General features: G+C 39.2%; 1 protein-coding gene across 4 annotated transcripts in view; it reads left to right on the top strand.

The window, feature by feature from the left end:
• Positions 1 to 21,436, top strand: part of SACS (sacsin molecular chaperone) — a 58,269-nt gene that overhangs the window by 12,339 nt on the left and 24,494 nt on the right. Inside the window, exons 2-6 of one of the 4 annotated variants that reach the window (XM_064645348.1) lie at positions 2,121 to 2,293; positions 2,853 to 3,380; positions 12,295 to 12,445; positions 15,265 to 15,352; positions 18,363 to 18,448. In XM_064645348.1, coding sequence (XP_064501418.1) covers positions 3,358 to 3,380; positions 12,295 to 12,445; positions 15,265 to 15,352; positions 18,363 to 18,448 — 348 coding nt within the window. In that variant the 5' untranslated portion in view covers positions 2,121 to 2,293; positions 2,853 to 3,357. Of the gene's footprint in view, positions 1 to 2,110; positions 2,294 to 2,852; positions 3,381 to 11,995; positions 12,068 to 12,294; positions 12,446 to 15,264; positions 15,353 to 18,362; positions 18,449 to 21,436 lie in introns of those variants that run through there. The other 3 variants (XM_064645347.1, XM_064645346.1, XM_064645349.1) reach the window with 3 other exon arrangements.

Genomic DNA, 21,436 nt, shown 5'->3' with positions numbered 1-21,436 from the left:
GGGATAAAATCCTGCAGCAAAGGTGTTTTCTTTTAAAAACTAATAAATCCCACAGTAGAAAATTGGTATAGGCAATGGTTGTAACTGGTTTTTTTTCCAGGAGAAATTGATGGTTGTCTGTACTCATAAATTCAATGACAGTATGTTCTCAGATGCTGCAGCTCAATATCATATAAAACCATAAGATGGTAACCTGTGTGACCAGCTCAGGCACAGAAGATGTGTGAGGTCAGCAAGTTAAGTGTGCCAGGATAAATCTGTATCTGGTATCTGACAGCCAAGTTGGCTTTCTTTCTTACCGTGGGAGACGACACAGACATGACTGTGTTGAAATCTTTCTAGGATTGTAATGTGATCTGGTAGCAAACTGACAACACCTTTTGGTCACATCTATGCTGGCAAGACCAAGTGCCTTCGAGGACTATTGGAATTGTTTGCCACTCTAGAGATGTCATTTCCCACTGTGATGTAACTTGCTCTTCTGCTAGGCAAACTGTTTATTGAATTAATGATTTTTAGGCTGTTTTCAGGTAGTTTGGACCTATCCATTTTCTGAACAAGGTGTCACTGTCAAAAATTCTAGAAGATATTTTTCTTTTCCTGGATGTGTCACTACCAAGAACAGGTAACATATCAAGGGGCAACATAATAAAGGACAGTGTTTGAGAGGCCAAATCTAGAAATAGAATGGAGTCTGAGAAAGTGTGTCACTCACTAATTGTGGAGGGGCTGTCTCTTAGTCATAATTAGCTTTCTATTATAGCATATTTTTCCTTTATCCTTCTTCAATGCAACTGAAGCTGCTCAAATAACTTTAAATGTTTTTCATGTGTGATTTTTTAATGATGCTTTAGGGGAATCAGTATAAGATGGCTGGTCTTCCAACTGTGGCTGCACATGTAGTTCCCTTAAGCCTGACTTCCCACTGCTGCCAAAATGCCTATTCTTAGCAGTCTCCTCCCAACTGCAACTCATTATGCAGCAGGGCTGTAACCGTTTTGTTTTCTATGAAATCATTCCTACCTGAGCAAATGGGGCTGGACTTGTAGGCCCTTTGCTTAAGTCTTTATTACTTAAGTGTGACTTCATACGGACTTTTCTTTGGATTATGAGCTAGATATATATCTCAGCATCTGCAGAAAAAAAATTAGATTGAAACCATTTAGTTTATTATACTAAGTTAAATTCTTCATGATTCTTGCTAGAGTAAGCATGCATTCAGAATTCATATACTTTGACATTTCATTTACTAACTGAGTAGGTAAAATCGTTAAATATTAAAAAAAATAGTCAAGTCACAAATTCTACTTCCCTTTCTTTCATACCAGCTGTGTTTCAATATCATACTTACACAGTAAACTAATTCATCTTTTGTCATTTAGCCATAGTTGTTTTCCTTTCTGGGTCAGGAAAGAATGTCAGTGCATTGCTGTTTGAGGAGGGACATATGCAACTGCACACAATGAAAAGACTTGCCAACACTGTCAGAGGCTCAGAGAAGGATTTACATGTGCACAAATGCAGAGCAATAATGGAACACCACTGTTGTCCTCCTAGCTCTCTCAAACATACCTTCCTTGGGTACTAACTTATAAAGTATATTGAGGCATACTGTTTTCTGCAGCTTGACAGCTCATGCCTTGCCTCACTTATACACCGTTCTGGTGCTATAAAATCCAGTGTATCAGCTTGAAGGAAATAGTTACTAAAGGTATGAGCAGCATAGAGCAGATGTTGATTTATATAGCTTAGGAGTGGAGATTAGCTGGGGAGGGTTTGAATCCTCCCAGTGGAAAGTCATTGCAAGCTAGTTAATTTCTTCCCCTAGCTGCAAGCCATTTGAATAGAAGGGCAGAACTCTTCTCCATAAATATTCTGCTCAGCCCGTTATTTTCCTTGATGGCATAATTTTATGTCAAGACCGTAATATATATCGTAGAGCAACATATATCCTAGAATAATTGCCCACTGTACTGGTTTTACCTGAGATAGAGTTAATTTTCTCCCTAGTAGCTAGTACAGTACTGTGGTTTTGAATTTAGTATAAGAATAATGTTGATAATACACTGATATTGTAGTTTTTGCTCAGTAGTGCTTACTCTAAATCCAGGACTTTTCAGTTTTCTGTGCTCTGTCAGCGAGGAGGTGCACAAAGGAACAGAGCTGGGACAGCGGAGCCAAAGCGGACAAAGGGATATTCCATATCATGGAATGTCAGGCTCACCATATAAACTGGGATGTATTGGCCATGAGGGGTGAATCGCTGCATGGGCTGGACATTGGTCAGTGGGGGGTGAGCAATTGTTTTGTGCATCACTTGTTTTCTTGGGTTTTATTTCTGTCTCTCTTTTTGCTGTATTCCTTTGCATTACATTATTATTATTATTATTATTATTATTATTATTATTATTATTATTATTATTATTATTATTATTATTATTATTATTATTATTATTATTTCAGTCATTAAGCTGTTCTTATCTCAGTCCACAGGTTTCACCTTTTTCCCTAATTCTCTTCCCTATTGCATCGTGAGTGGCTGCGTGCTGCTTAGTTGCCAGCTGGCATTAAACCATGACACCTGTTTAGTCAGTTTACTTACAGCTATGTGTTTGTCATTGTATTGATTGTATATATTAAAGTGGAGGAGAAGCAGAAAATTTCACTGCTCTTTCTCAGTTCTCCATGTGCTTAAAAGTAACACACAAGGCAGTTTATAATTAGTATCATGACTCACTCAATACCACTAACTGCAACTATGCCCTCAAAGGAAATGACTTTTTCATACCGTTCTGTTCAATTCTGTTTTGTATTAATAGCCCTCCCATTTTCTCATGTGTCTCTTCTTCTAGAACTCCTGAGCTGATATTAAGAAGTGTCTTCTAGCAGGTGTGAGTCAGACCTTTGGGCTTCACAAATACCCTTCCAACTGTGCTTGCTTCCAGAAAAAAAGGAAGACAAAGAAGAGGCAGCAGCTTCCAGAATTCCACTCCTTTTCTAGAAGATAAATATAAATCAATTGCACAAGAAGATAGCCTGAATTCAGTTAAAGAAACTAAACTTGCTTTCTGAGATCTGTCCTGCTACGTCTGTTTCTGATTGTAAGACAATGGACTTCTGTGAGCAATTAAGAAAGTGGCTTTAAAAGAAAACTGGAGAAGTGGCAGATGGTGAAGCACAGAGACCTCTTGGATAGATCAAGGATGAAGTGAACATTGAGTGGACTTTCATATGCTCGGGCTTTCTGCTGTCCACTGAAGACATGATAAGCAAAAAAGATTAAAAATAACTTTCTAATTAATAAATCCAAGGTCTACTTCATGTTCCTATCAAGAAGATATCAAAGAAAAAGAGACAATGGAGATCGAGGATAAGAACAGGTAAAAAAAAAATTAAATTCTGAAAGAATTTACTGTTAGGCTGGCATATTCTTGCTCAACCCTGCATGGTCAGAATTTAAAGAATGAGTCTGATACTTGCCTAGTGTTTGTACAAAATTGCTACTTTTAAAGGTGAAATTAATTTCTTAAGTAATAGATAGGTGCCAGGTTCTGCAGCATTTACTTATGAATTATCTCAGAGAAATTAATGAGAACTACTTGAAAAAACTAATCACACTTTTGAGTAATGGATTAACAGTCTAACTTTCAATGTACACATACAGTCTCCACTGAAGCATTTTTTGAAGACAAGTGAAAGTTTCTTTCCTGTATTTGCCTAACTCTGAATTCAACATATTTTTTTACCAGAATGAATCTATAATCTTGTCAACAGCTAAAAAGCAAAGCAAGTTCTTCACATGAACAGTGTCCAAACAAATCTTGTGAGATAAATGTTTAGTTGTTGTAAGTTACAACATGTTAAGTTGTAATTAGAAGTGTTCTTATTTTCTGTCAGTGGGCTTGCAGGAAGAGGACAGCTTCCACCCTCAGCCTTGCAATCTGCAGAACCCCCACTGATGGGCAGCTCTGTAACCTACAGCCTCCATTTTTTCCTGTGTGTTAAGAAGGCGGGCTTTGCATTGTGGTAGACAGTTGTTAGCAACAGCTGACTACTCTTTCAGGATCTGTTCCACTGGCTTCCTGGGTAATTCTGTGAAAATTCATGGAAATTATGTATTTCCTTTGCCAGATGACTGTGGGATAGAAAATCTGGGGGGTTGAATCTCTTTCTTTTTCTTCTTGTTACTTAACTAGGCCCTTCTAATGCAAATTTTATATATCTGGGAATCTCTGAGGTTTAGGCATTGGACAAACTATCTGTGCAGCAAGGTCTTCTATAATCCAGTGACATATGAAGGCCTTTGTAAAGACCTAGTTGGATGGTCAGCATGGTTGGTAGCAAGGACTGAATTGGGACCAGAAACAAAAGTACAGAACTGACATGGACAAGAGCTGGAAAGTATGGAATGTCCCAGATTGAGTCGCAGGGCCAATATTAAAGCTGGAGACTGTGCATTGGACAGAGGATGGACTTAATAAATCATCAGAGCTGTTGCCAGCAAGAGGCAAACAGGCTTGACACATGTTTGGCTTCCATGTGAGTGGCTCAACCTATTCTGCTAAAAGCAGATTTCTTACATGAGAATTATTCTTGTTGCCAACAATTAAAAAATTCTATATGTCGGTATTGACATTCTTGGATGATAATACACCGATATTGTAGTTTTTGCTCAGTAGTGCTTACTCTAAATCCAGGACTTTTCAGTTTTCTGTGCTCTGTCAGCGAGGAGGTGCACAAAGGAACAGAGCTGGGACAGCGGAGCCATATTAAATGATGGGCTTTGTTCCACCCAGATCATCAATGACAAATATCCTGTTGTGTCAGTTGTGTAGTGATTTTTGCTCATGCAGTTTATGGGTTTTTTTGCAACTCTCAGTTAAACTGAGTTTCCATTAGACTGTGTAGTGATATTTCAGAAGCCCTTCACTGTATTTCTTTTTAATTTCAGTATCATTCAATTACAAAAAAAAAATAAAAGATTTCAAAATTTTTTGTACAGTACTTTACCTAAGCTTTAATATCGATATCGTACCCAGCTCTTTTTAAAGGTAGTCAAGTGTCAGTTTTCAAACAGACAGTTTTCAAACTGCCTCTGCAGGTGTTCTGTTCATTGTGTCACTGTCCCTTAACTTTGCAGAAAACTCCCTTAACTTCTACATTTCCTGCTTCTCTTGTGTGCAAATATGCAGAGATATGCCAAGGGACATAATGTATCTCTTCTGTCACACTGACAGAAATGTAAACAACAATTATGGCATTTATGAAATCCATTAGCCAGCTAATGTAATTTTGACCATGTATTTCACTAAAATAGTCAGGACGTCTTTATGTCTTACCCTTACTGAAGCTACAGGCTAGCACACACTCCCTTCTGAAAATACCACAGCTGCCTCGTGCTTTGTGCTTCAGCTCCATCAAACTGAGCCAAATTAACTCAGTTCAAATAGTACAATTTCATTAAATTGGGTGATGGCATCAGAACTGGGGTTAGGGGTGAGTGTGGAAGAAGTTCCATCAGTAAATTGGAAAGAAGAGTGAAATGCAGTGAGGCTGTAAGAAGCCTGTAAGTACTTGATGTCTTATCCCATGCTACTTTATGCAGGACAGGACATGTAAACACAGCCTCTGGTTCCCAATGAACAATGCTGCAACTCTTGTGTATGAGGTTAGTGTTTGGAGGAGTATTTACTTGTAGCTATTGCACCTGTGTGGTGGGACTTGTCACGCAACCCAGGAATCCCTTTCACTTCCTTTCTGTGTTTTCCCAGAAGAGGATGCCCTTTGTTCTTTCTTCCCCTTTTCCTCCCTTCCTCTCACTAGGCCTTACATATGGCTCATGTTTCTTCTTCTGTGCCACCCGTCCTTCCGTTTCTGAAGGTTAAGTTGTTGCTTGTATTTCTGCATGGAACCCTGTTAAGAGGGAGAGAGAACTGATACAGAGGTGGAAAAGAGCTAGGGTTATCTGATGTAGAGACACTTGCAGAGGATCTTGAAGTATCTTTTCATAATTTAAGAAAACTACTTGTATTTCCTTCTGTTTGTATTTCCTTCTGTTTGATATTCTAATTTTCTCTACATACATGGGGCTCTGTTCACTGCTATCTAGAAAATATGAAATTTTGGAGAATGATTAGATGCAGTATTCAGAGGTGATAGGGATCAATAAATACTTCTTAAAATATTTTTTACATTGGTAATCTGGGGCCATTTTAGTTATTGAGTGGATTTTCCTCACTTATATGGAAAGATAATAGCTTCATTAAGTACTCTGGAACTGAAATAAGAAAAATATCTTAAGGTTGTACGGGGAAAACCCCCACCTTTGATAAGCTGATGACTGTGTGTCCTAAATGGAAGCAAAAAACCTAGGCGCCTACATTAGGCACTGAAATCAATTTGCAGATTTAGGCATTGCTTTTTTGATGTTTCAAGGTTAAAGTGGGTGTTCTAAATCTAGCTCTTTTGTTGGCACCAAAGGACAAAATAAAGTACCACCAGTAATTTAACATATTGCCTATTAAAAAATGTATGCCAACAGCAACTCTTGCAACACTGTAGTCCCTCTGAATGCAATTCTCTAAAGATCAACTGAGGAGTTTATTTTTATCATTTGGTTTAATCTTTTGCATAATTTGAAATCCCAAGCATTTTGTGCTGGTATTTTGCTATCTGTACCATCCAGAATAGAAAACTCTGTGATTCTTAGCAATTCAAATTTGTGGAGTAATGGTTACTGTGCTATAGTTAAGAGTAAGTTTAGGCCCTCTCTTCAAGGACTTAACCTAAAGTAGTCTTTTCCTAGAGGTGGATCTAAGAAAAAATTTTATTTCAGCATTTGAGATTTTGAAATCCTATCATTTATTTGTGCCTTCTTGCTCTGTTCTTTATTTTTAAAGAATAAACTGAAACAAGTTTTATAGTTCTTTTAAGTACTTTCCATTAGCATTTGCTTAGTGCCATCAAGGAACTCACTTGAACATTAAAGCAAATAACTGAGAGATCAAAATCATCAGATGAAAATAAATGTCTATTCCTGGCCTCTGTGCCCTTTGAACTTTTGCTTGTTTTCAGTAGTATTCAAAAGTATCCTGCTCTGTTGATATTTGACATTTAGAAACTCATCAGCTTGAAAAAGGAATAAAACGATGCTTTCTTCCAGTTCTTCAATGTTTGATTAAGCCATGATCTTAACAGATATTTTGCTTAGAAGCTGCCAATAAAGGTTTCACATGAGGAATGCAGAGTAAAAATCTGCAGAGTGCAGATTCAAACCCACCGCAACAATCTAAAATAAAACAATTTCATCAAATTACTTAATTTGTGCAATAAATTTTAGGGGAAAAAACCTAGATATTTTGTTTGCAATAAATTTTAGGGAAAAAATTTTGTTTGAATCAAACACTTCACAGGCCAGAGTTTTTTTTTTTTTTTTTTTTTTTTTTTCTGCTAATGGAGCTATTTGAATAAAACAGAAACTGTCCAGTAAGGGGTGGCTTGCCAATGACTGGCACATGTGTCATCAACGAATGGTAGGTTTACTCTCAAACTTCTTGAAAAGGCATTAGTAAGCACAGGCAGAGCAAGCTCCTGGCACTGACTATAGACCAGTGCAATCTGTAACTTTTGACTGCCGAGAAATATATACAATGTAATGTTTAAAGCATCTGTTTTTAACACTTAAGGAATTGATTTAAGAATGAAGGCGAGCGCCTGCTGTGTCATGGAACGTTTTGCTTTCATGTTTGGTGTGCACTGTCTCAAATCTAGATGTAGTTGTTGAGTCACTGCTACTTGCTGCCAGCACTGCAGAACACTACTTGCTGTGCTGGAAGCCACTGCTGCAGCGGGTTTCCTCTGGCATTACTGACCTAGGCATGTTTGTTTCTTATCACCCCCCACACCTCTTTTGCAGGCTCCGTTCCATCTTTCTAAGCACACCGGCAAGGAAGAAAGGGACTTGCATCCATTTTTTCTACTACTGCAGGCTTATTTTAAACCATTGGAAAGATGAAGTGACTCTGCAACACAGAATTTTCTGTTTTTAAGGAAATGTCACTATGAAAACGGCTTTAATTTCATTTTATAAAAGTACTTTCATGTTGCAGAGACTCTTACAATTTTTTTTTATTCCATGTCCCTACTTTATGAGTTATATGACTTCATTCTGAACCAAAGAGAACTTTTGTTTATAGCCTCAGGAAAATTTTCCTTATGTATTTTTAAATCTAAATGCTGTTCTGCTTGGAAAAGTGGTTATAAAAATGTTACTATAGGAATTTTCATATATCATATTAAAAAGTTCTCAAATCAGTCCCAACCCTTACATATCTAAAAGTTGGGATTATTTTCTAACTACCATGCCTCCAAAATTCCTAACTGGTAAGGTCAAATGACTTTTTTTTTAGCATTGTCATACAAAATCATTATTAGTAGTTCTGCATAACAAATTTGTATGTGATACCTCTAAACTTCACTAAGATTACTCAGTTTCCATGTTTTCCAAAGGGATAATTGAAATTAAAAAAAAAAAAGTGTTGATTTGTTGGTTTTGTTTTGGTTTTGTTTTGATTTTTTTGTTTTTATTGTTGCAAGAATCTGCAAACTGGAATATGTACTCTTTTTTCAGTCAGATAGAATAACTTCTATATAGTCAGTTTTCTAGTATATTTTTATTTAGATATCAGGAAAAATAAGGTTTATAAAGGTCACTGTCATAAGCTGTAAAAAGATAGACTTTGGTAATAGATAACAGGATATGTATAAATCACTCTGTAATAAGAAAAGATTTATATTCTACTTTTCTTGCCAGATGAATGGCCAGAATGTTACTGACAGAATCAACATGGTAATTAAGGAGTGGCTGTAAAGTCCAGTTAAGTTTCTGCAAACAGGTTTCTACTGGAACTGTACTTGGAATACTTCTACTCTCTTCTTCTTTTTTGTAAACTTTGAGAAGAGCTCATTTACCCTCATTCTTTTGATCTGGTATCAGTACTGGTGTTCATTTTCCTTATCTTTGTTACTGAAATCAACAAATGCTCTTGTTAGAAGACAATGCCACGAAATTGGTAATTTTGGCATCACTGAAACCAGCAGGAGTCTTGCTATCATCAACAGCAACATCTAGACAATAAATAAAATAGGACTGGACACCAGGGAAGGGGGCAGAATTCTAAGGGTAAGGGGCATAGCACATCTATAGGGACACAGCATGTCTAAAAGTCTTAACAATCTTTAGCCCCAAACCAAAATGTCCTTGTCTGTTCTGCTTGTGGAGAGTTGTCCCTGGTTTATGAACCTTGCCTGACCATTTTCCTTAAGACTGATAGTTACAGGTATCAGTTATAGTAGTTACAGGTCAAAAGTGTGCCAAGGAGCATGACAACAATTAGCGTGGATGGTCAAAGGGCAACTTCGGAACACATGTCCTAGTCATTCTTATTTTTTTAATACAGTGGTACTAAGAGGAGAAACATCTTGCTTCCATCTGGATGGACAGAAAAAAATACAGACCAAGGACGGAAATGATTAAAAAGTAAAAACAGAATAAAAAACATGCAATAAAGGAGAGGCAAATGAAGTATGTCCAATAGTAAACGGAAATGGGACATTCAATCCTGACAGTGCAAAACAGTCTCTCTTGTAACAAGGGGATCAGATTTATGAGCAGAACAGGTATGGCTATTTTCCAATAGCTCGGGAGTACAACTCCTTTGCCCAGAACCTTGCACCTCCAGTTCTGTATCACCAGTTCTTTCCAGCTCTTCCCCCTCTATAACAGATGTCACATCCTAGTCAGAATCTGTGGTACACAGTTACTTTTCCTCCAATATTAATGTTAAATCATCACAGGACATAGTTTGTGAGTATTGTCTTGTCATGTGATATGACATAGATTGGGGAACTTCAGCCTATCACTGATAGCAGGATTGTCTGTGTCCCTGAATGCATCCCACCATTTGAGAAGTTTCTCATAGAGAGGTGGCTGACAATTGAGACAGCCCTGTTTCCCTCTTGGGTCCCCTTCAAACCATTGTTCATGCTTCATAAAATGATAAATCACTCCTGTGATCCCAGGCAGAGAAGAGGAATTAAATTTTGCCAGTGTGCCTTCGTGGTTCACAACTGGTCTGGAAACTATTTTAGCAGCTGATATGGATGGAACTGCATTTGGTTTCAACTCCTTCCATCTTGCCCAGTCATCCACATTTCTGCTACACCCTTCTGCAGGTATCAAGACTTGAAAAGATAAACATTAAGAGATTAGAAGGCAGCCTTCTCATTCCTTTGGTATGAAAATTTCTGTGATGACAAACTCTGAAGGGGATGTAACAAAATGGAAAATTAAAAACATGAAATGATAGAAAAATGAACAAAGTCCTAAACAAAAGCAAAAAGTTAAAACCATCTTGTTTGTGTTAAAATAGTTCTTGTGTTATTTCTGGTGAAAGCAGGATCAGATCCACAAAATGTCTAGCATTTTCATATAATCCTGTAGAATTCGATAAACGAATATTACTGATCAATGAAATCACATGTTGCAGTCCTGGAAAAACTGTCTACTAACTGTACTGTGTTGGATCCTGATCCACCTGGCTTTTTTAAGCTGCCTTTTTTTCTTAGTTTGATACACTTTCTGAAAACAGATTCATTCTGTCTTTTCCCCCTTCCACAGAAATTCTGTTACCTTTGGCTGCCAAGTAGCAGTTTTAAATCCCTGTCACTGAGTAAAGTCATAAATGTTTTAGTTTAGTAAGGGACTGGAATTAAGGCCCTGTTGGAATGAAATAGAACTGTTGGCTGTAGGTCTGTAGTCTATTTTTTTGCTCAAAGCAGGAGGATCATAAATATTGTTTCAAGTCAGTCATGGCTAAGCCTTCAAATATCCCAATGAAGAGTGCTTCTAGACAACTCATGCTAGTCCTGAGCTCCTCTCTAAGTGGCAGGATTTTTTCTGCTCTCTCATGTGAACCTCCCAAGCTACAGTTTGTTGCCATTGTCCTTTGTTAGTCTTCAGTACTAAGGAGATCTCAGTTCCATTGCCTTTGTAACTGCCCTTCAGATATGAAGGATGTTACCATATGGCACTTTATTCTCCTCATTGGACTTAACTAGCCCAGCTTCCCCCATATACTCCTTGTAGGTCACATGCTAGCCCCCTGACCATGTTAGACTGTCTAGGTTCTGGAACTGAGTAAGCCAAAACCATCACATTCTGGTCACAATATCCAAGATCCAGCCTCAACAGCACTAAGCAGAGGCTCACTTTCCTTGATCTGCAGGTCATTCTTCCAGAGGGAGCACACTGTTGCCTCACACTCAGCCTGGTATTCCCCAGCTCCTTTGAAGCAGGGCTGCTGTTCAGCCCATCACTGATGCACAGCCCATGATGTCAGGCATGGAACTTTGTACACAATGAACTGTGGTATTTCTGCTGGCCCACTCCACAAGTTTCCCAAAGTGCTCTCTTAACTCACTGGGTTCACAGGCAGACTAAGGCTCAGTTTTCAGGACTGAAAGCACATTTCTTAAATCTCGAATGATATGACTTACCATACACCCTGTGAGAATAGGGCGGTGTGTATGTCCTATGAGAGGCTCTCCGCCAGAGAGCAGAAAAAGTATCTTTCCTTCGGTGTTTTGCCTCCTTGATAAACCATGAGGGTTATCAGCTGTAAGTTCTTGTGCTCCATATAGTGGTGCCTGAATGCTGGGAATTACGTGAAATACCAGCGTGCTTCCCTGCCGAAGGAGGGATGCGAAAGCAGTAGCGCCTCATGCAAAGCTGCAGCCTTTCCCTCGCCCCGGGCGAGCGGGCTCTCTCGCCCGAGGGCCCTGGGGCGCACCGGGCCGCGGGGATCCTCCCGCAGCGCCGCGGAACCGGGAAACCCCTCCCGCAGGCCCTCCCGCACCCCTGCACTCACCCCCCCCCGCGGCTCTTGGGGCGGCACTTCCACCCGCTCCCGCCTCCCTCCCTCCCTGTCACCGCCTTGCGGGCCCCACCCCTTCCCCGTCCGGGGAGCGGCGGCGGGTAGCGGTCCTTTGTGTGCGGCGGTGGCGGGATGTGAGTGCGGGATGCGAGAGTGGGCCGGGCCGGGCCGGGCCGGGCGGGAAGGCTGCGGTCCTGCTCCGCTGCTCCCCCTCGGAGAGCGGGGCGGGCACTCGCCCGCCCATCCCTACACCCCGCGGGTTCAGGCGCCCGTCTCGGGCCTCCGGGGTACCCGAGGGGGAAGCGGGCGGGTGGCGGCGCTGCGAGCCCTTTCTCAGCTGGTGTGTGTCTTGTTGCCGCAGGCTGGCCCGGGTGACCGTCCTCCATGACTGCCTGGGCTGCAGGACCTTCGAGCTGCCGCCGTCCGCGGCCGTGAGGGACGTGAAGAGGCGGATCGACGCGGAGGCCGGGCTGCCCCCCGCCGAGCAGCGGCTGTGGCACCGCGGCAGAGAGGTGAGCGCGGGGCGCGGCGGGGGCGGGCGGGCGGCACCACCTCCGCGGCTGCGGCGCCTCTCGCACCGCTGTGCTGCGGGAAGTCCCCGCCCGGCTGCTGCCGGTGCCGTGCCGGGGCCTCTGGTGCGTGGGCAGAGCGGGCTGTGCGGGTCACTCGCGGGAAGCAAGGGTGTCGAGTGAAGGAGCAGGTGACCCTCACACCACTCTTGATGGTGCCAGCTTTTATTATCCGAGTTTTTATGTCGTGTTTTTTTTTTTTTTTTTTTTTTTCCCTCTGACATTATCCACGTGTTTTATCCTAATTTCTTTGGGGGGAAAGGGCTGTTGTTAGTGAGAGCAGAAATTTCACCGGACAGTGCTGATGTGCTTGTTCTGCTTTCCTGTCAATCTGGCTAGTTTCAAGAGCAGAGCTGACATCACCGTGAGAGGAAACTGGCAAGTTAAAAATTGTGGTCTGGGTATAGGAGAGAGGGTCGAATGAATGAAGGAATGAATGACCTTGTTCTGTTGAAGGCATCAGCCTGGTGTCAGCATTTCAGTACTGCTTGGCATGCTTCTAGCCGTGCTCTTGGGAAATGGGAACTTGGAGATCTTGGTGGGATGAAGTGAGTAGAGGCAAGAAAGGGAGATAGAGGAGGTTGCAAATTACTGCTAAATAGGTGTAAGGAGACTTGCAGATGCATAAAGAAGAGAGGGTGGCCTTTCAGTATATGAAGTGGGCTTATAAGAAAGATGGAGAGAGGCTTTCTACCAAGGCCTGTAGTGACAGGACAGGGGACAATGGCTTTCAACTGGAAGAGGGTAGGTTTAGATGGGGCAAAAGGAAGACATTTTTTAGGATTAGGGTGATAAAACACTGAAGCAGGCTGCCTGGAGAAGTTGTGGATGCCCCATCATTAGAAATGTTCAAAATCATTGGATGGAACTTTGAGATCTGATCTAGTTCCTGTTGGTGAGGGGTTGTTGTACTGGACTACATGATGTACAAAGGTCCCGTTTCAAGCCAAACCATTCTATGATACAAGGAAGGATATAGATGTTAGTTGTACTGCTCAGAAAGCTTTTAAGAACCTACATGGGGAACACAAGTAGTCTTTGAGGGCTCAGGTTTGAAACAAACTGCTTGTGTAGTCTATCTTTTGTTTTCTTGCCTGGTTTTGTGTGTCCTTGATTTGTTCTCTCCAGGCCTTCCTGTTTTTGGAGGAAGAACGCTATATCACTTTCTAAAATTTGTCTGGAAGTGAAGATCTGACTGGCACAGAAAACTTATCTTTTGCAGGGAACAGTCAGTAAACAGACTGTAATAGCTATTCTGATTTTTTTTTTTTTTTAATAATAAACTACAATATATATGGTAATATGTGGTCTGTACTGTAGCAAATTCAAAAATCCTTTATAAACCTTTGGACTCCTGTTTACTGGGATCAAATTATTTTTTAAACTTCTGAGTAGTAGAGAATTCATCAGTAAATCTTTTTTTTTCCATTGAAACTACTATGTGCAATTTGCAGATATTAAGTAAAATCCAGTGTCCCTTTCTCTCATAGTTCCTTGCAGTATTAAACTATTAATTTTAATCTGTCCAATGTCCTAGTGTCTGGTGGTATTTTGGTACAAAAATTGTTCCTGAGAAAATGTGGTTACTCTATATCCCTTTAACGCTTGGTGGTGGGTTACAGCATTCTGTGGGGTTGTTTTTTATTTTAGTGAGTCCTGAGTAGCTTGTATACCCAGTGTCAGCTATTTAATGTCTTGAGACAAGATTAGCACAGGTACAATATTTCTGTAGAAACTTACAATAAACACACTGTTGTTGTTTATTTACACTACTTAAAGTGGTGTAAATAAAAAAGAATATGTTTTCTTGCTAGTGTTGTTAAATAATGACTACATACTGTGGACTAGGACTGTCTTTTGCTAATTAAATATGATTGGATTGTAAGCATCTACATCTGTGTAAACACCAAGTGCTTTCTAGTGATTTGTTTTTACCCATTGAAGTGAGGTAGTAGTCCCGAACTTCGCTGTAAACTGAGACTAATGTAATATAATTTCACATAATAAAATTTTTAATATAGTTTGCTATAAATGGAAACTAATATGATTTGGTTCAGTTTCTAATTAGCACAGTGCAGCTGTTATTATGCATTTGTTGTTGTGGCATGCAGGGTAACGTCATATATGACTATTTTAGCAACACTTCGTTTACGACTGGGACATGCATGATACGAAACTAGAATTGCAACAAAACCATTATGTGCTATGATTACTAAGTAGTTTCCTCAATTGCTGTTAAGGAATATGTTGCTTAGTTTGCCTCAGTTTCTTTATGATGTTCCTGGTGAGTCCATTTGATGTTGGACTATGTGACTTTCAGTGGGCCCTTCAGCCTTAACCGTTCTGTGATAGGTCTGCATGTAGAGGTAGTGGGGACATGGGACTTTTGAATTCTTCAGAGGTGTTTCTGTGACATACTTTTGTCTCTACACATTGTGTATTGACACCTGCTTTGAGCTGATACTGTTTAGTTTACAACCCCTCTGAAATTGCATAACCATATGTACTCCTGTGGTACCCAGACTACGTACTTCCCGTATATGTTTGTTTTCTTTATGTGCATGCACCTTAGAACAATAACTGCTTTAGTTGTATGCTTCTAGAACTTCCCAGAACACAAAACTTTTTCAAATGTAAAAACAGGAGGCCATGGCTTGCTCTTAGTATGCTTCTGTGGGCATTTTTTTCCACCTGATTTGTTTTGGTCCTGTTACTAACAAGCTGAAACTTCTGGTCAAGATATGTCTTATTTTGTATTTCAGTTGTCTGATGGTATCAAGATTGTGGATCTTCAGAAGTCTCAAAATCAAATTTTTTTGAAGCTTCAGTCAAAAGGGTTGAAAGGAGGAGGTATGGAAAATATTTGTGTTTATAAACTGAGAGCTCAAAGCATTTTCTAATGTAATACAAAGTTAATTAAGTTTTTGTCTTCTTTAAATGGGAAGCAATTATTTTTCTGCTTCAGGAAAATTAAACTTCTCTTTATAAGTGCCTTGGTGTTTAATTTTTTTTCTTTGTAATGTGTAGAATTTAGATTATTGCCATCCTTTGGAATCAATAAGACTTGTCTTTCAATAACGTAATAGCTGCCTTATCTCATATAACATAAGCTAAATACTTGAAAGCAAAAGAGATACCAAAAGTATGTCTTTTCAATAACCACCATGTAAAAAAGCTCTTGATTTCTTGTGTAGTTTTAGGTTTTTTCTTTTTGATTGTTTGTTTTTCTTTTGATTCTGCATGTTTAGTTACATTTTTATTAAAAAACCCCTACAGATGTATCACTTTGTATGGTGTCTTGTTACCTGATTATCTTCAGAAATTAAATTAAATTTAATTAAATTTAATTAATCTAATCTAATTAAATCTATAATTATTATTTTACTTGATTACTAGCATTACTATTCTTCTAACCATAACTTTATTGTAAGGCAATGAAATAAATACTAATGGGATGGTAGGATGAAGAAAGAAACCCTTCTTTTCCTGCAGATATTTTATTTTGTGTCACAAAATGTATTCCTTAGCCTGTGCAAGCCATGAATGTACTGGATTATGGTTTTCTAGTGGCAGAGGGAAGTTTGTATATTAGCCAGAATTTCATGTTCACATTCTTTAGAACTTGAAGTGATTAGAAACCTATGACAATGGACTTCTTGGTTCTACGACATCAAACATTTTTCTTTCTGTCGTTCTCAACTGTTTGCTCTGAATATGTTTTGCTATGTGTAGGCTGTGGTAGACTAAGTAAAGAGTTTTATTTTCTGCTCAGAGCTGTTTTTTGCCATGCAAGTATATGGAGAATATAGTGTAGTAGCCCTAAGAAATTTTCATGGGAAAGAAAAACTGTTGCTGTTTTTTGTGCCTGTGAATGGAGTATTTAGCTGTGAGATTTTCTAAGTGGATAAGCAGTCTGTGTCTAGATAAAGTGCTTGACTTTTTCTGGTCCACAATTCTCATGTAAGTCAATTTAAAAGATCTGAAGGCTTTAGTATCAGCCTTTTGTGTTTATTCTGGAGTCTTTCAGTTCAGAGATTTTTCCCTACAGCAGATGAATCGAGAAAGGCCCTGAATTTCTAACGTGGAAGTGCATGGTCAGTAGGGCCAAGCACATTGATTGCTGAAGTACTCTGAAGATCACCCATGTCTCCTTTGTGTTCATTCATTGCTGGTGACTGTCAAATAATACATAATCTTTTCATATGATGACAGAATAATTCATGTTGGAAGGGACATCAGGAGGTCTCTAATCCAGCCTTATGCTCAAAGCAGGGTCTTCTCTGAGGTCAGACTGGGTTGCTTGAGGATTGATCTGTTTGAGTTTGGAAAGCCTCAAAGGATGGAGACTGCACAAACTCTCCAGGCTCCTGTTCCAGTGCTTGACTGTCCTTATGTCAGAAAGAGTTTCTCATTCAAATTTGTGGAACTAGTTTTGTGTTAAATATAACCAGCTCTAATATTTAAGAAAATCCAGCCTTTGATTGGATGAAGTAAATCATGATCATGATCTCTAGCCAGCGTAATTGTTGTGAACATGCATAGAGCAGCTCTGCTCTTAGACTGAACAGAGAACAAAGTCTACGTTCAGCCCAATCAGTTGGAAATTACTTGTCTGTTTGTGTGGTTCCCACGGTGAAATGTGTTGTTTAAACGCTTCCAGCCTGCCCAGCTTAGATTTAGAGAAGATCAGTTTTTTTGATTTTAGATAATTTCTCCTAAGAAAAGAAACACCCAAACTTTCCTACTGTTTATCAGTTCACTTTCTTTCAGAAGTTTGCACATTGCATGGTGACTTTCATATACTTCTGTATACTGTAAAAATAACAAAAGTTATAAAATACTTCACACACTTTCAGCTGTGAGTTGCAGTTTCTTGCATTTTTTTCAGTTGATGCTATTAAGGTACCTTAAAGACTGACACTAGAAAATTTTAAAGACAAAATGTTTGATGTTCTTCTTGTTTCTTTCTCAGCAAATAGAATTCTTTATGTGTCCCCTTTTTTCCACACTACTTTTTTTCCTAGTGTTTTATTCCAGAATATATAATATGTGTGCTTTTGAATCTGTGTAATTCATAAACACATATATATGCAGAAGGGAGGGAAAGAAAGAGAGAGAATAATTACTTGTTAATAACTTCAAAAGGAAGCCTCATTAGATGCTTTCTGTGTGGGGATTGCATAGGTACTGTTTGTTTGAAGCACATATTTTAGAGGTTTGGTTTAGGGAGCTGCTCTTTAGTCTCAGACTGGAGTTTGAGTTGAAGAGTATTGAGATTTTTGTTTTGTGATAAACTCTTTGTCTTGGAACAGATGTTCATTATACTTGGACTCTTGTCATTCCAGGGTTAAGCCCAGGCAACACCAAAGCTATCACAAAGCCCATCCCCATGGAGTGTCAGAACAGGAAGTGTATACTAGACCCAAAACGTTCTGTGCCTGTATGTAGCTGTCAAATCACTAGAGATAAAAAAGTTAGAGCCACTGCTGCCCTGGAATACTATCATTCTACTTAAAAGTAGTAGTCATTTAGAAATTGCTACCTTTGGACATCAAGCAGTTGGAGTTGTGGTGTAACTGTTGCAAAGACTTGGCCCCCAAATTTATTTCATCTAGATATGAAACAGCATGTTGACCATCAGCATCAAGACTGCTATTTTGATTTTTTTAATAAAAAGATTTATAATGTAGTATTTTCACAGTTGGTTTTGGAAAGGCAAGATTTTACAGTAACAGGCCTGGAACAATTTAAAGAAATTATTTAAGTTCCCAGTAATTGTTTAGGATTTTTTTTTAATCTGAAATTAAGTGCGTAGTCGCATAATACACAGCTTATTTTTTTTGTTACTTGTTTGTTTTAGGTCGTTTTGGACAAACAACTCCACCACTTGTTGATTTTCTTAAGGATATATTAAGAAGATACCCAGAGGGAGGACAGATTCTTAAGGTATATGACAAATGGTATTTTTAGCAGTCATTTAATATGCACGGCATAATACCATTAGTTTAATGCTTTCCAGTGAGTCTTGACCTTGTTGTATCTCATTACAGTATAGGAGATACATGTTTCTAGTACAGGAGATACATGTTTCCATTTCTGTGGGCAAGGCAAAGTGAGTTATGTGTATTATGTGTGGGCTTGGTTTTGGTTTTGTTTTTTTTTTTTAAATGTTTCTGAATTTTCTTGTCACAGATGCCATTGTAATTTATTTTAAAAAATGAGATAAAACGCAGATGTAATTAAACTGGAGACTTCATGGTGTATTTCACATGAGCAAGCTTTCTTACATTGGAAATGACAACATTGATTTAAGCACTAAAAATTGTGTCAGTGAAAAGAATGGTGAACTGGTAGAGGGGAGTTCACCTCACTTTACTTTAGACATGGCTGGAGCACCTCTCCTGTGAAGAAGGGCTGAGGGAGTCAGGGTTGTTCAGCATGGAGAAGGCTCTGGAGAGACTTTATTTTGGCCTTTCAGCATACAAAGGAGGCTTATAAGAGAGACTTTATATCAAGGTCTGTAGTGACAGGACAAGGGACAATGGTTTTAAACTGAAAGAGGGCAGGTTTAGATTAATAAGCAAGACAATTTTTAGGATGAGGGTGGTGAGGCACTGGAGCAGGTTGCCCAGAGAATTTGTGAATGCCCCATCCCTGGAAGTGTCCAAGGCCCAAACTAGTGGGTGGCATCCCTGCCCATGGTGAGGGAGTTGAAACTAGATGGTTTCTTAAGTCCCTTCCAAAAAACAAGCCATTTTGTGATTCATTCTGTGATTCTGTTATCTTCAAAGGTCCCTTCCAACCCACATAATTTTATGATTCTATGGTCTCAAAAAATACACATAATTCCAAATTCATTAAGTCCCTCTGTGGGAAAGTCTAGGACCTGTAGAAGGTGATTTGTGTGATTTATCATAGCTTCCTATGCTAATGTCTGAAAATATCAGTTTGATTTTTTGCCTTTTTTAAGAACATCTGGAGTGATTAGTTCATAGCTGGATGTCAAACTTCTCATCTGGCATGCTTTATCACATTGGTGGTAGGAACTTAGTTTCCTTAGAGTATGGGAATACTAGGTTCTAACTAATGGGATTTAGTACAGATATATCTATTTATCTATATGTACATACAAAACACACAAACACAAATGTTGATAGATCATGATAGTTCCTGATGTCTCATCTTCTTTGCAACCATGGAACTGGAAGCTGATTATGTTTAGTGGGAATGCCGAAGATAAGCATATCTTCAATTTTGGCAGACTGCCTCCTGGATATGTTCTGAGCAGTGTCTGTACGTAGGAGGGGTGCTTACATTTTTATTGTTTCCCAGTACTAGGTACATCTGTAAGATGCATTTGAATTGTGAAGGGTTCAGACCTGCTCGACAATTTAAATCCAAATTTTCATTCCAACATGAAGAAATAAGATAATGTCTTTAGAAATCAGATGGGTAAATCTAGAAGTAGAAATTATCCTATTTTCATGGTTTACAATTTAGAGCTAAAAGATTGTTAGGGAGAGATTACTACTGGTAATTTTGCTGGTACCTTAAAATTTATTTCACTGTTTCAGTTCTTCAGATACAATGCTGTTACAGCTGAATGTAGCAGATACCCCCTTTGCCACAGCATGAATACAAGTCTGACTACATGGTGGTTTCCATACTTAGTATTTAATATTTCTGGAGACTTTGGGCTATCTTTCTGTATTTCAATGAATGACTGCCATGATTGTTCTTTTTTAAGAAGAAGAGTTGCATGGGTTTTGTAATTAAATACCTTGTAGTGGTTCTTTAAAAATTTATTATTTACACTCAACTGTTGGGTATATTTCTTGCCATCTCATAATGATTCAAATTTATGTAGAATTGACACTGTAAACAAAACCCAATATATTTTAGTTACTTAAGTGATATGCATTTGTGGTGGCTGGATGCCAGGTGCCCACTTGACTGGGCGCCAGGTGCCCACCCGGCCGCTCTATCATGCCTCTTCCCAGCCAGACAGGGGAGAGAGTAAGATGGAAAACAACTTGTGGGTATGGATAAGGCAGTTTATTAAAGCAGAAGCAAAGCGAAAGCTTGCATGTGCAAAAGCGAAGCGAAAGATAGCAGGGTTTATTCTCTACTTCCCATCAGCAGCGATGGTCGGCCACTCCTGAGAAGCAGGGCTTCAGCACACATAATGGTTCCTCAGCAGGCAGCCATTGGAGGCAATGAATGCCTGCCTTCCTGCTCTTTCCTTAGCTTTTATATCTGAGCTGACATCATATGGTATGGAATATTCCTTTGATTAGTTTGGTTCAGCTGGCCTACTTGTGTTCCCTCCCAGGATCTTGCCCTCGATTGAGGAAGGAATGTTACAGTGCTGATGCTGTGCTCAGCAGTAGCCAAAACACTGGTGTGTTACCAACCCTTCTAGCTACCAATGTGAAGCACAGCACTGTGAGGGCTACTATGGGGACATGAACTCAACTCAACCAGACCCAATACAGCATTGTAGACTGAACATTACTGTCACAAACTGTAAAACCAAAGGGTTATAGCTTTGAAACCAGATAACAGTGAGCTTATTTTACTCTCAACAGTCTATTTGAATGCAACCTAATCTGAAATACCTGCTGCTAGTTGATGCATATTTTAAGTAAAAGTTCATCTTGCTATGAAGTCTTTTATTTTTTATGCATAATCAAATGAAATTTATGGTTCACAAATACATTGCATGTGATATATCCACATAACTTTTCAATTCAGCTGAAATGCCAAGCTTGCATACACCCACATAAACATACACACAAGTGTGTTGTGTATGTGTGTTTATGTGTCTAGAGCCCTGATACACTGTGATGATTCAATGTAAATTGTGTGAAGCTGTAATCCTGTAGGTATTTATAATCATACTTATGTGTCTGCTATTGATGAAAATAGGACTGG

The sequence above is a fragment of the Pseudopipra pipra genome, chromosome 2 (assembly GCF_036250125.1).
Source record: "Pseudopipra pipra isolate bDixPip1 chromosome 2, bDixPip1.hap1, whole genome shotgun sequence".
Lineage (NCBI taxonomy): Eukaryota > Metazoa > Chordata > Aves > Passeriformes > Pipridae > Pseudopipra > Pseudopipra pipra.
Note: the sequence above shows the minus strand (reverse complement) of the source record. Positions and strands in the feature narration are given on the sequence as shown.